Raw genomic sequence first — 26,511 nt, forward strand, 5'->3', positions numbered from 1 at the left:
GTCTTTCCAAACAATTTATTAATCGAATTACAACTTGCGATGCATTCGTTGTCTGTATTTTTTATCGTAGCTTTATTTAAATCCTGTTGCTTATAGAATCATAGAAGACTGGCTAGTTCCACGATACCATTTCACTTTCTTTTAATGCAAACACTCGCGATTCCAGAGCTTCGAATCTTCCTTATCGATCAACTTGAATTTACCATCCTGTAGCTGACACTTTTAAAACTGTCGATAATTGACCCGAGAAACGTGCAGCGTTTGCTATCGCGATTAACACTCGAGATAGAGCTCGCGTCATCGAAGGTATCGCGGAAGTTCCGAGAGGAAGTAAAATTGGTCATTGCCGTCAATTAATTATCGATACACAATGATACCGAGCGACTTTGGCGATTCGCACGTTTTTCTTCTTTTTTTTTTCGCGATCCACGCGAATTATTTCGAACATCGCCTGTTATTTGGCCGTGTTAATTAACCTTGAATTCGAGGCTTTCCGACGTTCGATTTTCATTTCTGTGACATTGGCTAACAGCGTGGCGTACGTGAAAGGAGACTAATGCGCATTACGCGCGAGAAATTGGCTCAACGCCAATGGACAGTCGATTGATGATACCGTGAATGACTCTACGTTTCTCGCGTACCTGTCCCATTTTCTTTCTTTTTCTTATAGAAAAGAGAACCGTGATTCTTTTGTTTCTACATCGCAGATATACGAAGGACATTGTAGGCGTCAGTAGGACGAGCCGCTACGTTCTATTAGTTAAGTATGATAATAACGAATTTTATTCTCTCTCGTCGATAAACGAACAACAGACACAACGTTTTATTTTATTTCGTGTGAATAAAAATAGACGACAGACCCAGAGAAACTTTCTCCGATCGATTGACACGCGAGAAAATAAAAATTCGTCCAATGGTTCTAAAATATTTTTCCTTCAAAATGAAACGATCAGTGCGATCTGCATCGTTCTGCTTGCTACTGTGTGCAATCCCCGCTTTGTTATGCGTAGCATTTTGGTAGCACGAGATTGCATGTTCGACATCGGTTTGCCAAGATAAAGCGTGTTGTTTGACTTGCGATCCTTTCACGCTCGTAGCTCTTCTCTTACTCTGACCGATAATTGAGCTTTGATTGTCGGCTGTTTGTGGTTTAGTGTGATGTCACCGAGCAACAAAAGCGCGGACGAGGCTATAAACGAAGCGTTGTTGGAGAAGCTGCGAAGTTGCGTGTCCAAGCCGCAGGAGGCCGATACGTTCAGACACATCGCAGCTAAGATTCATGCTCGTGTCACGTCTTCAGGTAACCATGCTTACACATACACGTACCTATTGTCTCTTATTTTCTCTTTATTTTATTACGCGACTTTCACAATTCAGTAAATTACATTTTTGCATCGTTAACAAGTCCGACAATAAGATTTCGTGCGGATTTAAACGACGTATAAATAGGACAGCGCTTTCTTTCTTTTTCTAGGGAAACATTTTTTTTTGAAACGAGTACGTTTCTCCGGTAGACCAGTTTCTCGTTTTATTCGTTATCCGTTTCGGAATTGCGCTACGATCACCGAGCAATGAGTTTCGAATGCGGTAGCAAAGTTTTAAACGACTCGAAACGGATTGGACACTTTAAGACGGAGCCTCGTGCCGCTAAATTGCTATTTTTACCGCGAACGTTGGCTTCTATTTCATCGGGCTAATCACCAGAAACTTGCACAATTTATTATTCGTACCGTGTCGGGGTGCTTGCACGGCCGCCCTTTCGTCAGCAGCGGGAACACTCGACACGTTCCTGTCTCACGAATTTTCGTCCTCAATTCCTTTTTACGTTGCTAACAAACGGCCGCCTGGTAATTCCCGTTCGCACGAACTCTTTCCATGTAAAACGAGCGACCTCCGTGTCAAAAGATCGCCTCAAAAAGAGTAGAAAAATGCACAAAGAACATTACCATATTCTTGACGAAAGAACTCGGATGTCGAATTTAAATTCAGGCCTCTTTCGAATACACGGCAGAACCTTCGTTATCCGCACTAAAAATCATTTACATTAAACTACCTTGTAAACGTTGATATTAAACAAGAGCGAAAGTTGCTAGATAAAAATGTCAGAAATTTTTCCCACCTGACATCCTTGTTTCTGAAGCTTTTCTTTTATAATCGCAGGTAAATCGCTCTGCTGAAACACATCAGACATTGACAGAAAGCCATAAATAACGAAGAGTAAAATAGAAAACAATATCGTGAGGAACGATGATGAAGCATTTTCGCGATGTATTCCAGATAAACAGGCTGCGTTCACAATTATATTCCCATGCATGCCACGATATTATCGAACGATCAACGCTGCGTTTCATTAGTACATGAATTTAGACCCAGTTTCACCTATGCGAATTTCCATCACACGCCACCGACATCGTCTATGTGCAGCCATTTCTTTTTTAAACGATTACCAATGGGTCGATGTGACGATAAGGATTGCGCGGATTGGCGAACAGGTGTGCCAAGCAGAGTCACACGTCATACACTGGCCGTCACTCGTTATTTTCGAAAAGCCGGCTTTCCATTACATAAGAGTTTTCTTTAATGCTGATAGATCGTTTGGACGTAATCCAAACCGTACGGTACAATGTTAGACTGTCTCCGAGAGAATCGCGGTCGTGCCAATTTGATAAGGACTCGTTGTCTCGTTGATCGATATTTCTTTACGTTCGGAAGCTCGTGGAAACAGTGTCGTTGCACCGAATCATCGTTTGGCTAACGAGACACTTTCCATTGGAAAAAGTTTCGTTTGTTATTGCGACGTTCTGCATCGTTGTTTCGCGGTTGCTTCCAATACGTAATTTCGTAGAGAGAATTGCGGCAATTTTTTATTTGAGAAAATATATCACACGGAGAGACGGACTTGCAGAATCTGGTTGCGAGTTGGTTTGCTTAGGTTCTTTCAGCTGGCTCGCGTTCAACTGACTTTTTTCTCTAAACGCTCGTGCACGTGTTTAACGTAAGTATCCCGCAATTCCTAAATACGTAAACGGTGCTTTGTCAACGTTTCAATTGAACAATCTCCGATCAGGCAGCGCTTTCAATTAGACGAGACATTAAAAATTTAACAGCGATCGATTATATCGAGAAGATGTTGCGCTAATGACTGAATATTTTCTCAGGCCAACAGCTTAGTGTGTAACATCCAGCTTTTTTATGGATAGTGTTCATGGCATTGGTCGCGATTGGCCTCGTGTCAAGTCTGAAATAGGAGCCATGTATTTTGTCAATGTCCAGTATGCTTGGTATCGCATCTGTTCCTTCGATTATTCATGGTCGCGGACATTGATTTATCTATGATTTGCGTATTTTGTTGTTTCGTTAACAGGAAATCGACCGATATAATGACTATTCGTTAATAATCCTAGAATACGGACGGTCTGATTTCCCTCGTGGAAATTTCGTAAAATTCTAATTACAGCTATTGTATTAAAACGTTTAAAGAATCGGTATGTTCCAGATCGGCGGGTGCGTGAGCGCACGTTGGAGAAATTATGGCGCAAGAATTCCGGCGCGATGGAAATATTCATCACAACGTTGGAGGTGGGTAGCTTTTTTAACTCTTCGCGTTCAAACATATTTTCCTTCGCAAAAATTCGCTTCGAAAGAATTTACGTGCGATGAATTTTTGAGGCGTAAACGACGCACGCTATCTACTGATCTATCGATTAAATGCTGTCTCAAAGCTTCTATCTCATAGAGCCAAACTTTGTCAACCCGCATTGTTACATCACCACTTAGATCAAAGACGAGGGCGCGAACTTTTACTTGAAATCGCGTTCCTGATTTTCAAGGGGCGTGACCGAACGCCCTGGCTTTTGCGAAACCCGACATTTAATCGACACTTTGTGGATCCAATTAAGCGTGCGGATAACCATGTCACGATTAACATTTTGCACGATATGGCGTGGTTAGGTGGCATCAGCCAGCTCGGTCCCCATTGTCTGTCTTGTCGACAGGGCTTCCTGCGGCATGCAAAACTGGAAATCCGTTCGTTCCATTTTCTGTTAAGTATCGCACGCACGCATCGCAGCAATAATTATCCGCATGGCCTGCTGCGCGTATCGAATATCTCTCGATCGTTTCCTTTTGCTATTGCAACGAGCTCAGATGCATTAAGTATAAATCGTAGAAGAATTATAAAGTTCGTTTGTTACAGAACTGCAAGGATCACGTGATAAACTGCAGTATCGCCAGCATATTACACGAATGCATATCACCCCGTGTCGCGAAGGGGAAGACCAAAGGGAACAAGAACAGAAGTGCCACAAGTAATTGCAATTTCTAAGTTTCGACGAGTTGGTGTTATTGTTTCCGAAGAAAATCTGCCAGTAGACGTGGTAGAGATTTGTAGAAAGTTTGGAAACCTAGATCGTATAATTGCTATCGAGGATGGTACGGTTAATTGAAACGATAATTGGCTGTCCTTTGCAGGATCCAGCAGCCGAATGGCAGTGATGCAGCTGATCAATTTAGGAATCACGCAAGTTCTAGTTAAGCTTTTAGTTAACCTGCAACACGCGGACACTATTTCGAGCGAAGTGCTCACGCAGGAGGTGCTTTGGCTTTTGGGCCAGGTAATATACATCGTCGTTCCCTTTACAGTTTCGTTCAATTTCTTTCAATTTTGTAAATAAAACTTACAGATAGCCCAAAGGGACCAGAAGTTCGTGTCAAAGATAAAGATGCTTAATACGATAAAATTGTTTCACACGCTGCTGAAGCAACATTACAACAACAGCAAAACGCTACTACCGTTGTTATTGACTGTCAAATGTCTGGCCAGAAACTGTGAGTAAATTGTCTCTGGATGAATAGATTTCTATAATTCAGAGTTTACAGATATCTCTATGTTTTCTACACAGAAATATCTATAACTTGTCGAACGTTTCGTGTTTATAGTTGTTTAAATCCGACTGGTTTTCAGCGATCTCTCTTCAAGTGTTGGTGAAGGACGGCATCTCCAGCACACTGGAGAAAACGTTCGTATGCGTCGGTTACATTCCTCATCTGAAACTCAGATTGCTGTTAGAGTGTTTCAAATATTTCACAACGAGCAGTACGTAGACTATTTTCGTTTATCGTTAGCGACGCGCGAGCTGATCCCATCAGCGAATTGAACTTTAGCAATTAGCCGGAATTTAAACGAGTACCGGTATACAACTTACTTACACGAGCATGTGTGTTTTGTTCGTAGAACTTTGTTGCACGAAATTCGTGAAGGTGGGCCTTGTGCATCTGTTGATGAGGATTTTCGAAAGATGGGAACGATTCGACGGCCCGATGAGACTGAAGATTTGCAATTGCGCCTTGATCACGTTGCAGCACTTATGCGTCATAAGTGAGTTTATTCGTGCCGACCTTTAAGCGTTGCGAATTACGAGAACAGCCGGCCGGAAGTTGAGTCTGTAGGGCGTAGAACGTATAGTCGCTTTTCAGCATCGACCATCGTGTTCTTGGGTTATTCCTAAATAAAACATACAGATTAGATTTTTATTTATTTAAATCGATCGAGCAAATTGCAGCTTAAATGACAGGACTTCACTGAGATTATCTTCCACTATCTATGTTTTCTCGTTCATATAAGCATTTTACGTTCGCGACAAATAGATTCAATTGTCGGGAATTCGTTTGATCTGTTGATCGCTTCCAGATAAGTCAATTATATTCTTTACAAGCGTAAATATGTAATTCGTTTTCGACAGAAATGCCACTATGCGTTAGAAGATAGAAGATTTACAAGCAAAGAATTAAATACGTTGTTATATCCTAGAGTTATGTCAGCCTTAATTAACAACTTAATCGTGCATTAACTGAAAGATTGTCCGAATAACCAAAAGCTCGTATAAATAGAGTTCCACCGTATACAGACGTCGTTTCTTCTTGTGTAATTATTTTTGAACCGGTTAGTTATAGCTTAGTTAGGACATCGAATGGCTCTAGTTATCTTTTCTTACGACTTATTTGCCATTTCTTGCAGAGCAAACATATCGCATGTAAATTTATGTTCGCGTTATATCCACAAGCGGTGGTTTTACGTCGCCATTACACGTTGGGACTTCTTTTTGCCCGTTTCAGAAGCCGGCAGAAAGGCTATCAAGACGAACAATGGTCTGCAACTACTGTACCGGTTTTGCAGCAACTGTCCGGAGGATAAGGCATACGATTCGTTGCTGTCACGTATATGCGGAATAATCAATCAATGTCTGGAGAAGAAGGAGCTGCCGGTGCCCGAAATGTCTCCGGCAAGGTGAACGAAACATTCAAGGACTCACGAAATCGATCAACGCTCGATCGTAGCTCGAATCGTTTTTTCACGACGGTAGCTTATTGTTGATCTGGGCTAACGGATCAACTATCTGACGTTATCCATTATTAATAGTAGAAGAAGCATGTTGTTTGTTACGATAATGGGTAGAAGATAGGCGATTGAGAGAGAAGTAGAGATTCGTGTATCGATTTGCTAAATATTAAAACGAGAATTTTACTTTGGGTATCTTGAGTATCCAGTGTGTCATGTGCATTGTGTAGATTTCTGCGCAGATATCCTCCGGCAACAGGCAGCATGATTATAAATAACCTTGTAAATCTATGTCGAACTTTTTTGCAGATTTGTGCTACCCGAAGCAAACGTTAGACCGAATAGCGCCGAGAGTGGCAGCGACATCGACAGCCAGGTGCGTATTTTTGTCGGTCGGAATGATGCAACGAGTGAAACGTAAGGTTGCGAGGCGCCACACGGGATCATAAAACATCGTATAATTGCCTTTTGACGCCGGAATGGTTTCTAAGAAACTGTCTTAGGTCAAATGTTAAGTACCGAACCTTAGCGAGCATCTGTAATCTACAACGAGCAAAATGTCTCTACGCAGGCCTGTAGCGTGGCTTCTCTTGGAAGACTGTACAGTGACCTTGATTCCGGAGACGAAGAAGAAAGTCAGAATTCAAGGACGAACGTGAAAAATATGAATGCTGCCGACGAAGTGGACGAGAGCAAATTCTTCGCTGGTGTGTTCACTTCTCAAAGATCGGAGGAGGATCTGGCTGAGTACGTCGACGATATTTTTAACAGTCAATTTTTTGGGTTAAACTTTCATTGGGAGAAAGTTTAATTAACCTGTATGTCAACTCGATTCTTTAGATACGGCGCTTTCTTCAAAGAATTAGGCAACATACAGAACCAAGTTTGCGTAGCAAAGTCTTCAACGGAGAAATTGATCGATGCGGCAGACACGAGGATATGCAGTAGCAAAACGAAAACGTTCACGAAGGATCCGACAAAAGAAGGGATAACAAAGAATCAAACGTCAAATAATGACACGGCTATCAAAATCTTTAACGACATGTCTTCGAATTTGTCGGATCAACAGGCCTATTGCGTGATAGCAAGCAGAGTGAAAAGCGTGATAGGTTTCGTGAAGGTGGCTTACCCGGATTTAATCGGTGGCGATGGTCTCGGGAAGGACGAGCCTTTGAACAACAAGGACAGGAAGGTCTGTCGATCGAAACTTCTTACGTGCGTGGAACGAGGTCTTCACGGTGGCACCTTGGTTCAAGAAGTAGTCTATGATCTTGACGCTTTAGCTTCTAATAACAGCGACGAGCAAACACCGGCTGATAATCATTTGTGCAACTGGGATGAGAACAGGATAGGGAAACGTTGCTCCGACACCAAACAGCTGCACTTCGAGTCCAGATTCGAGAGCGGCAATCTGAGGAAAGTTATTCAGGTACAACTCTATGAATATTTCGTATTATTCAATCTTAACTGCACTGCCAGCCATAAGTATCATCACGTTATTGTAAACATTGCTGGACTAGGACACCTTATTTATTTTCTCAAAAATTTCGATTGCCATCTACGCCTCGCTTTTTGTACGGAACAATCTTTTTTCTGAGAAATAAGGGTATTAGTAATTAGTAATTAATTAGCGTTTCGATAATATAGAATACGAATAAAATATTTATTTACTCGAGGAAGTCGGTATTCCTTAATATTCCAATACACTCTAAACTTATAAGTGTGAGTACGTTATAATGTAAAATACTAAATAAAATAAAACGCGCTGGAATTTTCCAATAAATGTAACGTGTAAACGCGATGGTACTTATGGCTGGTGATGTATATCTAATTTTTCAAAGAACGATACTTCCGTTGGTTCTCGTTTCGCGGTAAATCTGCATCATTTCTTTCCAATCCGCTTCCTTGCAGATAGGCCCGAGAGAGTACGATCTAATCTTGACCCCGGATGTGAACAGCGGCTCCAGGCATCAGTGGTTCTATTTCGAGGTATCAAACATGGAGGCGAACCTGCCGTATACGTTTAACATCATCAACTGCGAGAAGGCGAACTCGCAGTTCAATTTCGGTATGAAACCGATTCTCTTCAGCGTGACGGAAGCTCAGTTAGGCAGGCCAGGTTGGGTGAGAACAGGCGCCGATATCTGCTACTATCGGAATTGTTATCAACGTCCAACCAAGGGGAAAAATTATCTGACTACGTCGTTCACCGTCACCTTTCCTCACGCGTACGATGTTTGCTATCTGGCGTACCATTTCCCTTATACGTACAGTTTGTTAATGACAAATATTTGGAAGTGGACCAGGAGGGTTCCTTCGAATACGTATTTCAGAGCGGAGACTCTTTGCGAAACGTTAAATGGAAACAACAATCCTCTGTTGACTATTACGTCTTTGGATTCTAAGAACAATCCTATACAGGTGAGCTTCGAAGAGGAAATATGTATACAATTTAAGAATTGAAAAGAATATTTTACTAGGTGATGGATGACGAATGGCGTTGATTTTATTACATAGAAATTTGAACTCTTTGACAGGCTGATACAACGAAGATGAATTTAAAACGAACGACTTAGGAAATATTTATTTCGACGTATATTTATCGACAAAATTTCTTTCGATAAAAATTTCTATTTTCAACTTTTCACGGTCAATCGATTTTAATAGTTTCGTTACGTACAATAACATCTAAAATATATGAAATTTATGGTATTATATTTTTTATGTTACACTGTGAAAGGGTCAATGGAATGATCTGGAAACATCTCGTTTCCTCTTTATTCTCCAGAACCGTAAGGTGATATTTCTAACATCGAGGGTTCATCCGGGTGAAAGCAATGCCTCATGGGTGATGGATGGTACGTTAGAGGCGCTGTTGAGCAACAACCCTTACGTAGCGAGTTTACGAGACGATTACGTATTCAAAATAGTGCCAATGCTGAATATCGAGGGTGTGGTAAACGGTTGGTAAGTGATTTCTAAGAAGGTAATTATGTTAAAGGTTGACAAAGATCGACACGATACCAACAAGAATGTGTTTCGTACCTTTATTAATATTCAATTACACAAGTTGCACATTCGCGCCGTGTTTACGCAATGATATTCAAGATCCATGCGTCGATGACCTATCGTAGCAGTAAGAAAAATCATCTCGTGAATGTTGATCTACGCGTATGCCGATTGTCATATGTCTGGATGACCGAAACGTTGCGATTCGTACGTGTTCCTCGAGTAACCATTTTCCATTTAGCATCCTTCGAGACCCTGAATACTCTAATTTCAGTTCAAACGTTAAAATTACGGTTAAGATCGACGTTCGAACCGTTATCAAGGAGAAAATCCGGGTCAAACCGATCGGCTACGAAACGTTTCATCTTGCAGACGTACGAATAACGTTAACTAAGATGATTACACGTCGATATGCATGAAGATTCGTGGCACGGGCGGACTCCCAACCCTACACCAATGATGATTCGGTTAGCCTTAAGAACAACGATAATGTAGTTCACCGTGCGTTTCCTCCTGTACCAGCTTAATGCCTGAGATCCCACGCAGATGAGTCCTCACGTTCGTGTTTATTATCATCTACCATGTCTACGAGTCAAATAGCGCTAAATGGATACGTGATCCGATAAAAAAAAAAAAAAAGACTGCTGAAGAGATAGAGAAGAATCGAGCGCGACCGATCCTGTCACGCGGATGCAATATGTCCGCCGGTGCCACTGATTAAGGATCGAATTGAAATGGTGGAATGAATGCCCTTGCGAGAACGATGTCGGCTATCGTCGGAGATCGACGCCAGAAGGAAAAGACTCGTTTCCAAATTTACGTATGTATTCGAGCAAATGAACTGTTAACTTAATTTAAGTTTCAAAGGAAATCGAACATTCTTGAAACTTCATTCGGTATCAAGACATCGACATGTTTAAGACGAAACCTGATTTCGAAAGTTTTCCTTCTGTCGATCTAAGGACCCCGACGATTGCGAACGGCGTGAAAGAATCCGACGAGCGCTAACCGGAAATTTCATTGAAATCAGAACGAATGGATGAGCGATGAATGGCAACGACCGGTCCCATCGTGATCGCGATGGGATCGCTCGACCGCACGCGTGTACGCGTGCCTCATGTCCGCTGTATAAACATTAAAATAACGTACATTAATACATCTAGTTCCTCGAGAATCTCCTATGCTCTTCACTTATTAACGAACAACGCGACGATGCCTAAATTGTAAAGCGTTACTTGGACGGAGGGTCTAATACTTTGCCGTTGGTGCGCACTTTGATGTTGTACCTGTAGGCCGGTTCCGCCTCTGGCAGGATCGTGCTGCTGTCGTCGTCTTGATCCTTCATCATCGACGATTCAGCCGCCTCTGGTTGGTCGTTCACGTAGTAATCTTGGACGCTGTCGTATGGACCGACCGTGTGTGCGTCTTCTAAACCGTTATTTGGCGACTCGGTTTCGCCATGCATCTCGAAATAATCCGGTGACTCTCGATGTTCGACTTTCATGTCGGAGGCCGAACGTAAAGAGGAACGATGAACTTCGCGAGTCTTAAGGCCATCGAATACGCTGTCTTTTCTGGCCTGTGGACCTGGAGTGTCGGTAAACAGGCTCGTGATGTCGGGAAGATGATCTGGTCTGGTGTTGTCCAGTTCAGCGTTAGTAGGTTGTTCGCGATCCTCGGTGATTACTGGCGAAGACGTGGACGGTGATAAGGCGGGTTGCTGTTGCTTGTCAGACGCGGGAACGGCCGTGGTAATCAGCCTGCTAACGACCGGGTCTTCAGGTAATTTCTCGTCGACGGAGCTCTCTTCTTCCGGTGTTAACTTCTCGTCGATGCTGCTCTCATTCTGCTCGTCGTTCTTGCTGGCGTTGCTTTCCTCATGCTCGTCGACCTGGTCGTCGCTGGCTGGCGCCGAGGTGGTTGTTATGTAGGGTCTGCGATTTCTGGAAATCGCGCACTAGTTTCAGGAGAACGTTGTCGTCTCGTTCACGAGGGCAAAGCGATAGGTTTACAGAGGATTATTATTTAGAATAGAAAGTTGTGACAGTGACTTGTGGTGTTCCCTCTCGTATATTAGCGATAATTCGTATTAGTATCGTCTATGGTGTTAAAAGCATAAAAAGTACATAGAAAAAGTCTGGCACCACTGCTTAGCGTAATATTAGTAATATCAAATATTGAAATATTGAAAAATGTCGATAATATCGATCTATAATCAGCAGTGTCCACGCTTTTTCAGATTCACGTGTGCTTTGCGTCTCTGTGTGTGTATTATGCGTCGTGTGTCTGACGTTTGCGAGAAGCGAGAGAACGTGTTATTAATTATAAGCTGTGTTCTCGTGTTCGGGAACGTCACGAGTGATAAGCAGTTTACGTCCGAACGACAGCAAAGGATGTCGCACAGTTTCCCAAGTACCATCTATCTTAACAATTATTCAGACTACATTATCCAGTGAAGCGTTATTTGTCAGTTCCTTTTATCAGTTCTCATAACTCATAACCGCACGGAGAAAAAAACCTGCCAGTCCGTTAGCCACCGTGGACTCACTGGCTCTCTACGATCGCCTATTTAATTAACGCATGAGACAAAGACATCTTGTCCGCGTTTAATACGCGCTCGTATCGAAGCGTTCACTCGATTAATTTGCATACGAAATTCGAAGGAGCCTCGTCGTACCATAAAATCGTTCGCGTATTTACACGGCATATTTCGTTGGCGTAATTACATGGTTGCAAGAAACGCCTATGGGCCGACCAATTATCGCGTCCCTTTCACTGATATCTTATCGGTTTGTCCCACCGTTTTCTATTTTTTTGTCCGTGCGCCATCGAGATTCACCTTGGTACACGTTGAACTCTTCTGATAGCCTATCTGCCTATTTCATTTTCTCTCTCTCTTATTCTCGGCGGTTTTGTGTATTTTTGTGACAAGTATTATCTCACCTCTTACCCCTGAGTCGCAGAGACTGGAATGCTGCCGTAGTTGTAGTAGTAGCATCTTGTTTGCTCGCAGATGAAGTCCTTAACCAAGGTGCAGTCCTGGGCCTCCCATGCTAACGTAGGCGCTGCCATCGCCACGCATCCGTCCGCGCTGCCGCTGTCACCGCTGGAACCGAACAAGTTCCGGATTAGAATTTAAATCACCCGGCACCCGTTTATCGATTCGATGCACGCGTTTCCGGGTGGAGACGCGTGCACGCCGCGGAAGGGACGCCGATAATTATCGTCCGTGACGACGAATCGATCTTCGACCTATTGTCTTCTTCCTTGACGCGAAAGAATCTTCGCTGTGTTTCTATTTGCCTGGCTCTGTAGACAGAACGTGCGTGACGCTTGCTTCCTTCTGCACGCGTGTCTTTTGTCTATGTGATTTCCGGTTCTGACTGGTTTTTTTTTTTTTTTTTTTTAACGAAGGATCGTTACGAGGTTTGTTCCAATCCGATAAATCATCGTTTCGCAAGGTTACACGCCGAGATAAAGATAAAGAGATAATTGAAAAGTCACGCTTGCTACTTTCTGTGTGCGCGTGTTCCTCGTCTACGTGATCTCCGATTCCGATCCGAGATTTTTTAACGAAGGATCGTTAAAAGGATTGGAAGGTTCGTTCCAATCTGCTAAACTATTATCCCGAAAGGTTAGAGAGTGGGATAAGGTTCTTAATTCCAAAGGTCGTTACGAAGTAATCTACGAATTGATTTTAGTGGAAGTTTGACGTGCAAGTTGATGATTACCTTTCGCGTGCCACTCGTTGAGGTTCGGTGCCGGGTGGAACGTCAGCGGGTCTGTTGCCAGGTCGCCTCAACATGTAGTCGAAGGTGGCATTGAACGGAAGACCTGTGCTCATCCAGAGGAACATGTCCGTGCCCAACTTGTTGCCGGATGTCCAGAAGTCGTATTTAACGTAGCCGGCGTTTTTCAAGTACTGCGTCATCGTATCGGCTTTTTCCTTAGTCTCGAAAGAGGCCAACTGCAAGCCCAACGAACGACAGTACTGATAGGCCAAGAAGTAATTCAGTTCGGGACTGTAGGGATTCATCCTTGACACGAAGTATTGCACACCGTCTAACTGGATCGTTGTGATCCTTTGAGCTGCAAAATTCATTTCAATTAAAACTCGTTATTATTCGTCAGAGATATTCGTTAATCATCGAGAGAACGTATATTAGGTACGCATTTCTGCTAAATGTTTACCAAGTGTCGCTCGATCACCTGCAATTTATTCCTAATGATTGTCCATGCAGCGTTCCATTATGCTCGAATACATCGGCTAAATTTATTTAAATGAATTCAAAATTATGTATCGAAAGGTGCTGTTTATTTTTTGAAAATCAACATATGTTTCATCGATTCAAATGCTAGAGAGCTATCGATCGATCCCATGCCCGACAGAGCCAGCTGATGAATAAAAAAGGAAATTCCTTTCTCGTTCTCGTATTATCTCATCGAGGCACGTCTCCGCCATTGACTTCCGACCAGGCCACAAATGGCAGCCCCAGACGCGGGAAAAATCATCCTGTGAATTCTAATCTACTCGGTGTTCCATTTTAGCATCGTCGCGCGAACCGTTACGTCTGCTAGCAATTATAACTACTTTTTATTCGTTCAATTCGGAGATGCATGTCGCGAAGCGGAAGAAAAATGCACTCGACGTATCCAACGAACGTCGTTCCCATTCACATCGAATTCTATAGCCTTTCAGCATTTTAAATCAGCCTATTCCAACCATCTAGATCTATCAACTACCATTGTCTTCCGTTTCCTTTCCTTCGTTTGTCGTTAATTAAGCTTCGTAAAATTTGTTACGAATACTCCTATTAGAAAATATAACGTCAGTTTACAGCGTCACATCGAACAGGTCGATTGTGTTCAGCTTAACTCGCACTCCCGCTCGTCGTAAATCATTTACTATCGCGATTTTAATTTATTACCTCTGGGATATGTATACATCATTGACGGCGTTCGTTATAGCCAGACTCGCAGAATGACCGTGTAGTTTGTGAGAAGTGTCGTGTTCGCACGATACACGGCGTGCGAGTTCATCGACCTTCTACGTCTATTTGGTTAACTGTACTTATAAATTATGACCGGTTCAGGCCACCAAATAGTTGGCAGACGACTGATACAAAGTCTAGAAATTTCGCAACGAGCTTCGCCCGAGCTGTTCTCTCTCTTTGCGCGCAAAAATCACCTGCAGATTATACCAAAATTCCTTTAGGAACGCGGACCACGTTAATTTATCAAATTTCCTCTCGCAATTGGAAATCGCGATAGACGTTTAAGTATGTGTTAGATTTTCCAAAGATTTAACGATGAAAAGAACGTGGTATTTTCGACGGCACATGTTACGAAATAGACGAGCGAGCAAATTGATTGGAAGCGCCTTGAGAAAGAAGACGCGTGATAAATCGAAAGGGTGCGTTTCGCGTAAAAATGCTCCGGTTCGTGAAGCCCGCGGCGCAGGTGGTGGTAAACGACCTGAAGACCTTGAGACGTCTGCCGCCAGTGCTCTCTAGAAAGAAGACGCCTGCTAGACGCTATGAGCCGCGATTTCATTCACGAATTACGCGTCAGTCGTATGTATGGTAATTAACGCGATCGCGATGACGATAATTTAGAAGCATTGGAATTTTGTCAAGCATCGTTACGCGTTACGCGAAATAAAAATTCGGCACGATTAAAAAAGGAAAAAAAGAAATATCTATCAAAGGAAAAAATTCGAATGTAGAAAATACGAGGAAAGAATCGTGACATTGGATGGACTTCTCGTCGTTAATTAAAGTCTGGATGCACGGTATCGTCCGTTGAGCAGAAAAAGAATCGTTGGGCGAACGTAGCATGAATAACGAACCGCGAAGAAACGAGTCAGAATGACGAACGAGTGATCTTGAAGTGGCGTGCGTGATCAGCGACCGCGAGTTTCCTCTTCAACGTTTGAATGCACCGGACGTCGCAGTCGACGTTTTCTTCGAGGGAACGACAATGCGAGGACGAAAGCATCGAACAAAGAAGAGAAGTTGAAAAACGAATCGATGCGGGTCGAGGTATTCTCCGGACAAAAACTTGGCGTTATTCCAACGATACGAATCATCAAGAGACTACCAGAATTCGAAATCCGAATCTCAAACTGTCGAAAGTTCTTCGACTGTCGAGCAAACTTCTTGCCAATCCACCTTGTTCCTAGCGAATTCCAACAGTCGAATCGGATTCCTCTCTGGTCTCTCGATTCTCGAAAGCGAATTTTTCAGATCGAACGTACATTTTCAGCGAATTGAGCGATAACGACCGATATGTCGAGAAAGTGTACCAACCTGAGGCGAAAGCCGCGACGAGCAGCAACAGTAGAGCGATCTTCATGGTGGCGTGTGTCGATTAATCGATCAAGCAGCCGTTTCCGTTTCCGACTCTCGGAATACACCGGATGTTAGTGTTAGGGTCGCGTTCTCGGACTGGCCTCGCGCTGCGCTGTGGGGCCCCTTAAGAGTCTTCTGCCCGGATCCCAGAGGAGGGGGTCGTTGAAGATGATTCACTGGCTAACCTAGAGCAGGACGAGCGGAGCCCACGAAGGGACGAGCGGGCACGAGAGAGCGGGATAGCTCGAGACGTGGACGGGGGATACGAACCGATCCGAAATGTAATCGACTTGGCCGCGCAAAAAGCCTGCGAGGTGACAAGGTCAGAAAAAAATACGAGGTACCACGATAGATGTCGGTGCCGGAGGGTTAGAGAGGATGATGCGGTGCGTTCGTTGACACGGCTTCGCTCTCTCGTACGTTTCTTCTCTCACCAACTTTGCTCTCTCGGTCGAACTTTTTAGCCCACCGATGCATCGAATGTAGATTCTCGCACGTTCTCGCTTTATAGCGCGAAGATTTGCGAGTGATTTGGAGGATTGGAAATTGTCGTTGGTCGGTTCGATCTTGAATCTAACGAACGTCGATCCGACTAACGCGCAACATACGATTGTACTTTCTTTTCTTTTTCAACGCGTGCCTATACGTCGTAGAGAGAGAGAGAGAGAGAGAGAGAGAGAGAGAGAGAGAGAGAGAGCATAAACGAAAGGAAAATGAAAAAATTGAAACGAGATTGAATCGCTACGAGATCGGAGAGCTACGAACGAAATAGCGAAGCCTGGATCGTTAAGGAAACGGAGAACGAGGCGTGAAGCTGTCTAGCAGACAGCGGGAAGATGGTTTGACGGTGGACGCTATTAATAACGTTGTCCCATCGTATAGTTTGTTTTACGTTGGTAGTTATAGCGGATGGAATTTCGCTTTAGCGTCACTTCACGATGTTCATCGTCCTGAATGGAATTGTATCGACGAGCTGGCGCAAAAAGACACCGACCTCAAGGTAGACTTCATTTCTGAGCGTGGATCGCGAGAACGCGCCACATACCATCCCTCAAAATCACCGTTTTCCATCGTGAACGACGTGGACGATCGGGATGCGTTAACGATATCATCGTTCCAGTCAACTTGGATATCGTGGATGTAAATCACGGCTTGGAAGAACCTCGAAAACGTCCGTTGGCGACGTTTCCTCGTTCCAAATACCTTTTTCATTTTCCCCTCTTTCGATGCTCCGTAGGACAGACACGTTCGATCGAACGTCCATCGCGAGTTAAATATACAAACAAAATTATATATAAACAGCATCGAGATACGACGTAGGATGCTAATCGGTGGACGAGGCTAGCGCGCGATTGCAATTGTAACCTGCTAGGTATTACGGGAATCGTACACGCGTTCGATATATTGCACACGGTGGTCGAAGTGACTCGGTGGAATCTCCATGAAAGTCGGAGTACACTGGCGCAGGAGGTTTTGAACCGGTTCCCTTGTTAAGCCTTTGGCGCCGTCTATTCTTATTCTTCGGTCTTTCCGTGCTTAGTTTTTTCTCCGCCGGCATTGACCGGGCCCCATTAAGGGAAGTATCTTCAACGTCTGAAAAACGCATAATCGCTTTACAATCGTTTAAATACATCCAGCCGCGTATTTTTATCGCGTTTAATGCGTACCTACGGTCACGAGGATAGAGGAGGATTCCATTTTAAAAGCGTCCACACGTTTCGCGAACGCGCTCGCGCCACATTAATTATTTCGATCTACGCGCTCGGCCTCCGCTGCGACTAACCATTACGATACCACGGCGCGTAGATACGAATGAAACGTCGGAGAACTCTTATGAGAACGATGCCCATCTTAATGCACCGCACCGATATTAACCCCTTAACACAGTGAAGTCGTATCTCGTCTGGCCGAGAGATTTCTTGCCAGCGTTGCTTTCGTTGTGGATCCACGCTCGCGGCATCGGCGTATTCTCAGCGGCAGCAAAAAGGCTCTTGTCTCAAGGTAGGCTTCATTTCTGACCGCGTCTTCTCTCGCGCCAGAGATCACTTGCTTCTGGAATACGTGCTGTATGTATTGTGTGCTTTCCTCGCGTCGAAACGACCGCGCGCCACCGAGGCCCAGTTACTTCGATTACGATATGCAACCGGTACCGGACAACCAACAGGGAGTGCAAAATCCCGACGAGAGAATTTTCTTCTTCTTCTTCTTCTTTTTCTTCTTCTTCTCCTTCGTCTTTCTTTTGTCCTCTTTAGCTGCCTACTTTGTCTTCGTTTTTTAGTTGCTCTTTGTCCGGACCGTATCCGATCGATTCGATATCCTGTAACGTCTCTGGATCGATGATCATTATACGCGACGTGTTATTTCTGTTACGCGGTGTGCGACCAGTGCAGCAAAAAGGAACTCGCGTGACATCCGAGACCCACCGCGTCTCTTTCGATCTGCGTTCCTCTTCTCGTTGTCTCCGTGGCTCGCACGAAAGCATCGCGATCTCTGTGTTAAACGATACACGAGTCGATTTCAGTTGGTTTATAACGAACCGCGTATCGTCTATTTAAAGATTCGATACGGTTGCGTCAGGTAGGAACGTCGTGGAACAGAATTGCCCAAGGTATGCTTTATTACGAGAGGCCAATGTCAGGTCGATCGTAAACAGAGACGAGTAATTACACGAGCGAGCAGTTACAATTATACGGATCCTTAAAATATCTCTCGTTTAGTTTTAGAGTTCTACCGACTATTCTCGTGCTGCCTATTCTTAGAGTACTCTATTATTATAAAATACCGAGGGTTGTTATTTTAAGCTGTCGTTATATTTTACATAAATCCATCGAAACAGTTCTCTCGTTGCAAAATTACCACCAAGTATCTGCCGATCGTAACACTTTCGCATCCACGAACGGTTCCAGTTTATTACGATCGCACGATTTGTTAACAATCGAGCCTGGCCTATCCGTTTGGGGATACCGGACGAAGCAAAAGGAGAAAATAATCGGTGGCTGTCCACCGGGCGACAAACAGGCGGCTAAACTCAAATCTAGTATGTTCGACCCTGTAGCTTGGTTGCGTGGGTCACGCTTTGCCGGTGCATTGGCGCAGGTCAGTTTAACAGGTCGGAGTCTCGGCGACGTATTCCCATGGGAATGCAGTCGTTGCGCCGTGGAGTGCACTTAGGTCTGGCAATGCCTACGGGGGTTTCTGTTCGTGGCCATATATCGGTGGGTGAAACGAAAGCAGAAGCTCGATCCTGGATAAACAAGCGATCCTCCACCACCTCCTTCGTCTTGTTCGTCTCCGTTTCTCCCTCGTGTTGGCCCTATCTGCGTGAACGAGATGCTAGGAACAACTTCTCACAGCCAAGCCGAGAGGGATTCTTGGTCCTTTTTTGCGAGAATAAAAGTAAAGAAAAGGAAGACTCTCGAGAGCTGTAGGCAACGCTTGTTGTTGAACGAAGAAGAAGAAGAAGAAGAAGAAGGAGAAGAAGGAGAAGAAGAAAGAGGGGAAGAAGAAGAAGAAGAAGAAGAAGAACTAGAAGAAGTATAAGGAGGATGAGGATGAGGAGGAGGAGAAGGAGGAGGAGGATAAGAAGGAGGTGCCGGTGGTGGTGGAGGAGGCGAAGAAAGAGAGGCGAGGATGCTACGGGGGATTCTTCGAGTCTATTTCAGGCCCTGCCAGCAATCGCTATGTAAGGCCCCCGTTCTTTCCATCTTCCTCTCTACTTCTTAAGGAGAAGAGTAGTTCCTCTCTTCTCCTCTACTTAGCCCCCCGTCCCTTTTCTTCCGAGGTTTTCTTTCTCCTTCGTTCATTCGTTCCACGGGCATGGAACGAACTCCGTTTTAGCCCGCGAATAGCCTCGACGTTCGAGACGATCCAAGGAGCCATACTGCCCCGAAGGCTTCGACGCCGTCGATTCCTTCCATTTTGATACTTCTAGGACAGTGATCCTCATCGTCCTGTCTCCTACCTGCGAGATACATCTATCGGTGTGCCCGTTCGTTCATGTATATACAAAGTGAGCATCAGAGTTAAGCCGTCGTTCGACGCGCAACGCGTCGTTTCGTCGTGAATATTCTTTCTATCTAACGATATCGCGACTACCGCGATTCCCGACGAGTTTATTGCGTTTCTTTCGCGCGCTTCCTGTAGATTTACGGACACCGCGTTACCTGAGAAGGGTATACGAATCCTCGATTATTTATAGGGTATCCAGGATTCTCCTCGTTTCCTAGAGAATCCAATTAAAGCCGCGCAAAGTGGTCAGGCGACTTGGCACTACGAAAGGGACGAGCGTCCTTGCACACTCTTTTCTTCGATTCGTTTCTCAGACCCGTGATTCGGTTGCCAATCGGAACGATCTGTATATCGCGTCGTATCTTCTCTTTCAGCATTTAGATTCTCCCGTATCGTTCGTTATCGAATCGATCGTAAGGAAAATCACCGTCTTCTAACGCAGGAAGCCTGCGAAATTTCCACTTAAAATACGAGCACAGAGTTTCCCCGGTGAATTCCACCGAGTAACGAGCATCAAATTCGATCATCGTCCAACGGACAACGGTTGAGAACGCAACAGAGGGCCGGGTTATCGAGGATATCTTCGGTACACGGCTCATCGATTACGTACCTACGTCTTGTTATGCACACGATGTCTCGCGTATATATATTTAGACAATGTTGTTCCCCCAGGATGTAATGCGATTACACGGTCCCGTGAATCGCCGTAGGAAACAGCGAAACTCGTCGTTGAACGCGCGTAATCCCACGGCGTTCCCTAAATCATCCCGATATCGGGACCAGCGGTCTTCGACTCTGTCTTTCTCTTTTCCTTTTCTCTTCTTTCTTACTGTCCCCGTGTCTGGGTCCCCGACGAAACCACGAAGGAATCACGACTCGCGGCGCATGTGATCGCCGATAGAACGCAGAAATGGATGATAATAACAGCCGTGGCGGCGTACGATCGTTAAATGCTCCTCCTGCTACCCACCGTTTTACTTGGGCCCCTGTTCTTGCCGCTGTTACGTGCCCCGGGCTCCACGGACTGACCTAGAACCTGAAACCGTGAACCTCTGCTTCTGCTTGCGGTTACACGTTCTCGAAACAAGCCTGGCCGTCGCGTCGTTTTAGTTAGTTAGTTAGTTGATCTTTTTTTCTGTTTGGAGGTCGCCGAGCGATGCCTTGGCTTCGCTTTCGCGTCGGAGACGACGCTCCAGGGGCGTTAAGCCCCTATGTTGCTCAACCAGCGTTATCGTCTATTTTTACGTTCCCAGATGTTGGTTGTCCCGAGGCGTCCTTTTCTTTGCACTTGTACTTTTAGTTGCTCGCATTTCCGCGCATTACCGTTACAGTTAGTCTCGCATACTCGATACAGTTGCATTTCACTTTTCTATACCTACGTACTTTTACTTTTTCTCCTCTTGCTCCGTACTGTTACGTCGCCGATTCTATCTGCATCTTTTCTTCTTCTTTCTTCTTCTCCGTCTCTAGCAGCAGTCTTGTCGCATGACGATTTTTCCGACCAATTTTCACCCCGATACAGTGGAAATTTAAACGTGAAATATCCGCGTTAAGAAGAATTCACCTTGCTACCCGAGGATTATTACTTTTACTTTTTCTCCTCTTGCTCCGTAAGGTTACGTCGCCGATTCTATTTGCATCTTCTCTTCTTCTTTCTTCTTCTCCGTCTCTAGCAGCAATCTTGCCGCATGACGATTTTTCCGACCAATTTTCACCCCGATACAGTGGAAATTTAAACGTGAAATATCCGCGTTAAGAGGAATTCACCTTGCTACCCGAGGATTAAGTTTCCACTGTATCGGGGTGAAAATTGGTCGGAAAAATCGTCATGCGATAAGACTGCTGCTAGAAACGGAGAAAAAGAAAGAAGAAGAGAAGATACAAATAGAATTAGTAACGTAACAGTACGGAGCAAGGGGAGAAAAAGTAAAAGTAATAATCCTCGGGTAGCAAGGTGAATTCTTCTTAACGCGGATATTTCACGTTTATTATTTCTTAAGTAAGTCGAAGATTTCATTCCTCAGGAAAATTTAGTTATCAGTTACGTTAAACGTAGAAAGCCTTCGTCGCTGTGAAATGAAATATTCGAGGTTCCTCGACGAGGATAAAATCATCGTCGAACAAGTATTTATTTGTCTCTGTTTGTCTAGTTTCGATCAATTAACCAACAGATGGATGTAATAAAGTTCGTCTTGGATTCAGCAGCACGAACCACTGAATTTACATTCCTTCTTCATTATGGGCAATTCATTTATATTCGTGGACTACTGCGCCGTGATTTACGTTATTAGCATAGTGGGGGACCGACGTCTACCACTGCCATACCGGGGGGGAAGGAGGGAAATCTTTTCGATAGAATATTCTATCGAATATTTTTAAAAACTACAATGGACGCTTTCGCATACCGTATGCCGAATATTAGAAGCTATCGATTTGGTCCATTTTTCAGGCATCTGTCAAAGATTCGCTTCGTTAGGAGCCTTTTCCCCTTTTTTCTTTTTTCTCGCAGCCAATCTCGAGTCTCGGTTCTGTTTAGCCGGTTCGTATAGATTCTCGGTATTGCGTGTAGTTACCGGAAAGAATTCCAGGGAACTATGCCCGTGGACCAACCAGCCGAGCCTCTAAATTAAATCTCGATTCGGATAGGCGAGAATCCTATTGCCTGTTGGCGCAGAGACATTCGTTCACGAGAATGGAATCGCGAAATTAAATCTCGGGATTTATTGGACCAGCTGCGAGAGCTCGGCGAACGAATATTTCGCACTGTATCGTCGAATTCATCGGCGAGGGAGTAGTTAGAGATCGAATAAATCGGTGTCCGATGACGGAACACGAATGACGTTGGCATAAAATCCTTCTGTTCGTTCCTTCACGGACCGAGCATCCATTTAGAAATAATTTCCTGCTCGCTCGTCCTTGGTGCTTAAAACGTTTTCGAATCGACGAATACCGTTAACTGCTTCTCGTTTTCTTATTATGCTCGCCGATTTATCTCAGTCGGCGATAAAATCGATACGATCGAAGATTTTAAAGAAAGAAGTTTTGCATAATATTCAGCAAAATCTATCGGCGATCCTTGTAACCGGAGGTGCATCGAACTCTGGAAGAACCAGTCGCGCGAATCGCGCCTTTTCCTTATGTATCTTCCTCTCGATCCAACGTGTCGATAATGTAGCAGAATCGATGCACCGGTTCGACTTTTATTAATCCACGCTGAATCCATCGTTCCGTCTGGTATATTTACGCGGCTGTATTTATGTGGCGCGAGTGACACGTCGTGAAAGGCGAATTTTACGAGGTCCGCGGAACGAGGTTCACCGCGACCAATCGCATTATAGTAAAAACCTGCACGGACATTCCTCCGTTTCGTTCCCTGTGGAAGGGAGCGACGCGTCGTCGCGACGCAAGGGCTGCTTTTGCCGCATCAGCTTCGAAGAAACGATCGGTCAGGGCGTAGAAGAAACGTCAGCGAGCCGAGAATTCATCAGCGAATGCTCGCCCTTTTCTCGACCGTTCCTCGACTCGCGCCAGCAAAGAAAAAAGAAGAAGAAAAGGTACGAAAAGAGAGGAGGAAAGAAAAAAAGGAGATTCAGAGGCGAAGAAGGAGAGAGACCGAGAGAGAGAGAGAGAGAAGGGAGGGAGGGAGAGAGAGAAAGAGAGAGAGAGAGAGATGGAGTGATAGAGGCCTTGGTTTCACGAAGGAATGCAAATCGGAGACTGGTCACGAGTATTCTAATGCGCGATCGCTTTAGCCCTTCGGCCGGCCAGGATCCTGAAACGAACGTCACACGTCCCTTTCGTATCAGTGACGCTATAAAGATACTCGCGAGCTTCTTGCCGTAGCCTGGTATCGTTTGCTCGCGTGTGTTTCTCTGTTGTCGCGGGCGAAACGATGTATGGCGGCTTGGCGACCCTCGATTCTCGCCCGCGAAGGCATTCGCGATAACCGCGGCAGCTACAAGGTGCACCAAGTGGTAATTTGCACGTTTAAAAGACGATGTATCGCATGACAAATTTAACATTCGCACGTACATTCTTGCGTTTACCGCGTACCATTCCGTTGCAACGGAAATTATTCGTTCGTGTAACCGATCGTGATTTCTCTTACGTGTATATTCGTCCGTTGATTTTCCCCAGAGAACGTTGTCGTCGAGAAACGATCGTCGCAACGAAAGTCGCAACAGGTATCGATCGTCCGAGGATTTATAACAGAGTGGCGCACAAACGAATACGCGATTCGAAACGGCGTTCGAGCTCGGTTACGGTCATATTTCAACGACGCAGGAAATAGATTTCTTGGTGGGTTGCGGAGCAAGGAAAAAAGGAGTTCACAAGCGTGGTTACACGATCGAACCTCGGGATAACCTCGAAGAAAATGCCGCGAGGCGAGAAGAGATGAAACAAAGATAGAGGGGAAGCCGGGCAGGCTGGTAGTAAAGTTCACGGAAGAAACGCGTGATACGTGGAAGACGACCACGAAGAAACGAACGTTCCCAAGGTACCTAAGGATTTCGCTTTACGATTGCAACAACGATCTACGAATTTTTCTTTCTCGCGTCCGCTTCTTCGTCTTCCATCTCGGACCTCGTTCGCCGAAGTATCGTGACTTCTGGCTGTATTTTCCTTAGAACGACGTAATCCGGCCATGGTGTGTAATATCCAGCTCAAAGATAAACAAGACTGTGAATCGTTCACCGATGAAATGGCAAAAGTTACTCGTAACGGGATTAACGATTCACCTTACTTTGCGTCCGTACACCGTTAATACGCAAATAAGCCTGACGTCATGTTCGAAATTACTCGATACATCCAGCAAAGAAACAGGGAAAATAGAGACGCAACCTGTAAAACAAGACTTTTTCAATCGTCATCCGTGAATTTCTCGATTCGCGAGCATTTCGAATCTCTTGGTGATACGATAATCGGTTCGGTTCTGCCGAGAGTGAAATCGAACAGAACACGTGCAACCACTTTCGACGTAATGATCGAGAAGGCGGTTGCAACATGCCGCATCGCTAACGCAGTTCAGTAGCATCGTTGCTGATATCGGCGTCTGGTTCGCGATTTCCGAAGAGATTCGAGTAAGTGCGCGTACCGGCGAAGCCAGCAACATCGTACGAAGATGACAGTAAAGTCGAAACGATGTCGATACTCCGTGTGATTTACGGTCGATCAAATAACGACGATAAATCGCGCGATCGGTGCTCGTTAATCGTAATCCAACGAGCGGGTAATTCATCGATATTTTTACGGGTCCAGGTGTACGAAGCTGACGGCGGTACCTTTGAAAATCTCATGCGCGCAGCCAGTTCGAGACGAGTGGCCGGTTAAGTGTAATTTGTACAGGATCTCTGAGAAGGTGAGAGAAGTTCGCGGTCAAGGCTCCTCCGTTCAAGTCATTGACATCGCTTGCTAGCACGGACAGACTGATGTTGGCCATTACATCGGTCGGCTAATAAAACTGCGAAGAAGTTCGTTGTACAATTGCTTCATTGTCGGTCGCACATTGCCGCCACCGCGCGCCATTTCATTCGCCAATTGTGCCGTTCAATTGTTCATACATAAGTACATTCGTCGTTGTCCCATCGTGAAATCGTTTTCTTCGCTCGATAGAATAGGTATTTATAATTACCAGGAAGTCGCTGCTTATGATTATAATAAATTAACGTGGCAGCGGTTGATTTACAATCGACGAGAAAAAAAAAAAAAAAAGGAAAAAAAGAAAAGAAAAAAGAATAAAAATGACGTGTTTGTAATCGTTATCGCGACCGAAGAAATGGAAGAAAGAAGCGTTCGGTTAATGGCCGTGTTACCTCTTCTTCTAATTCCACTTCCTCGAAATAGAGCCGAGGATAACGGAATCAAGGAAATCGAGAGCCATTAGAGTTGCGTGTTTTTAACGACGAACGAGTTACATGGTCGCTGAAGTTCGTCAGTGATGATTTCATTTTAATACACGTCCGAGAGTAATTCTTGCCGGTTTTTTCGTCGGACGTGTCTCTTTTTCGCTCTACCCTTTCCCGTTCCATCTCGTTCCACGCCGGACGAAATCTATTATCTCCGATGACTGTTGTTTTTCGACGATTTCTGCGAATGTTCTCGACGGTGAACGTCCTCGACACCACGACCACGACCACGAAGACAAAGACAAAGACGACGAGGACGAGGACGATGACGACGGAACGTGTCTTCGCGTACATCATCCCGCAGGTGCATCGTCACCGCTCGTCCATTATTCTTATTATTCGCCGCCATCTGCCTCGATGCCAGATATCGATCGTTACGTGGTTATCTTGCGTCCGTGTCACGTGCGTCTGTACTACCTTAAAGACCGGAAGCGATTACGAGGCGTCAAATTGCTAATGTTTGTATTACGTGGTCGATGTCTCGATCGGAAGAACGGTCGAAGATTCCTGTCCGTGGGTACGCGTGTAGCGATTGTTAATCCCACGGTGAGCGACTTCTCGTAATGGTGACCGGTACCTGCTAATTATTTCTATCGCCAGTCGATGTTCCTCCGATGGTATTACGCTTCTTACGGAGGTTCAGGTTCTTGGAAGGGCGGTTGGTTAGCGTCGAGATCGTGAAACGAATAATTAGCAATTATTGGAAGAAACTTGTATTTTCATCTCAAGCTAGTTACGTCAATTACCAGTTACCAATTTAAATAAATATCGACATTTTACAGAGTTTTAGCGCGCGAGAAAGATCTAGACGCGTCTCGTTAAGATGACGAAACACGTTTGGTATTCCAAGTACCTAGCATCGTGTACATCTTGAAACAATCTCAGGATGACAGGTAAAAGC

At 44.8% G+C, this 26,511-nt stretch overlaps 2 protein-coding genes across 11 annotated transcripts in view; one reads left to right on the forward strand and one right to left on the reverse strand.

Moving 5' to 3' along the window:
- LOC126869124 (cytosolic carboxypeptidase 1-like) overlaps window positions 1–26,511 on the forward strand; it is a 34,185-nt gene that overhangs the window by 2,935 nt on the left and 4,739 nt on the right. For 6 of the 9 annotated variants that reach the window (XM_050625267.1, XM_050625270.1, XM_050625266.1 and 3 more), the window contains 13 exons: window positions 1,155–1,300; window positions 3,497–3,579; window positions 4,196–4,307; window positions 4,471–4,613; window positions 4,683–4,827; window positions 4,964–5,095; window positions 5,234–5,377; window positions 6,115–6,286; window positions 6,647–6,713; window positions 6,909–7,084; window positions 7,178–7,766; window positions 8,249–8,758; window positions 9,126–9,304. In XM_050625267.1, coding sequence (XP_050481224.1) covers window positions 1,155–1,300; window positions 3,497–3,579; window positions 4,196–4,307; window positions 4,471–4,613; window positions 4,683–4,827; window positions 4,964–5,095; window positions 5,234–5,377; window positions 6,115–6,286; window positions 6,647–6,713; window positions 6,909–7,084; window positions 7,178–7,766; window positions 8,249–8,758; window positions 9,126–9,304 — 2,598 coding nt within the window. Of the gene's footprint in view, window positions 1–670; window positions 757–1,150; window positions 1,301–3,496; window positions 3,580–4,195; window positions 4,377–4,470; window positions 4,614–4,682; window positions 4,828–4,963; window positions 5,096–5,233; window positions 5,378–6,114; window positions 6,287–6,646; window positions 6,714–6,908; window positions 7,085–7,177; window positions 7,767–8,248; window positions 8,759–9,125; window positions 9,305–26,511 lie in introns of those variants that run through there. The other 3 variants (XM_050625271.1, XM_050625272.1, XM_050625274.1) reach the window with 3 other exon arrangements.
- Window positions 9,371–15,812, reverse strand: LOC126869141 (uncharacterized). Of its 2 annotated transcripts, none has more exons than XM_050625319.1 (4): window positions 15,655–15,812; window positions 13,078–13,435; window positions 12,297–12,452; window positions 9,371–11,289 (listed from the first exon to the last, which is right to left on the reverse strand). In XM_050625319.1, the coding sequence occupies exons 1-4, from the start codon at window positions 15,698–15,700 to the stop codon at window positions 10,578–10,580; spliced, it is 1,272 nt and encodes a 423-aa protein (XP_050481276.1). In that variant the 5' UTR covers window positions 15,701–15,812; the 3' UTR covers window positions 9,371–10,577. The 2 variants fall into 2 exon arrangements, with proteins under 2 accessions (XP_050481276.1, XP_050481277.1); XM_050625320.1 differs by having other exon boundaries at window positions 11,141–11,289; window positions 12,290–12,452; window positions 15,655–15,811.

The sequence above is a fragment of the Bombus huntii genome, chromosome 9 (genome assembly GCF_024542735.1).
Source record: "Bombus huntii isolate Logan2020A chromosome 9, iyBomHunt1.1, whole genome shotgun sequence".
Lineage (NCBI taxonomy): Eukaryota > Metazoa > Arthropoda > Insecta > Hymenoptera > Apidae > Bombus > Bombus huntii.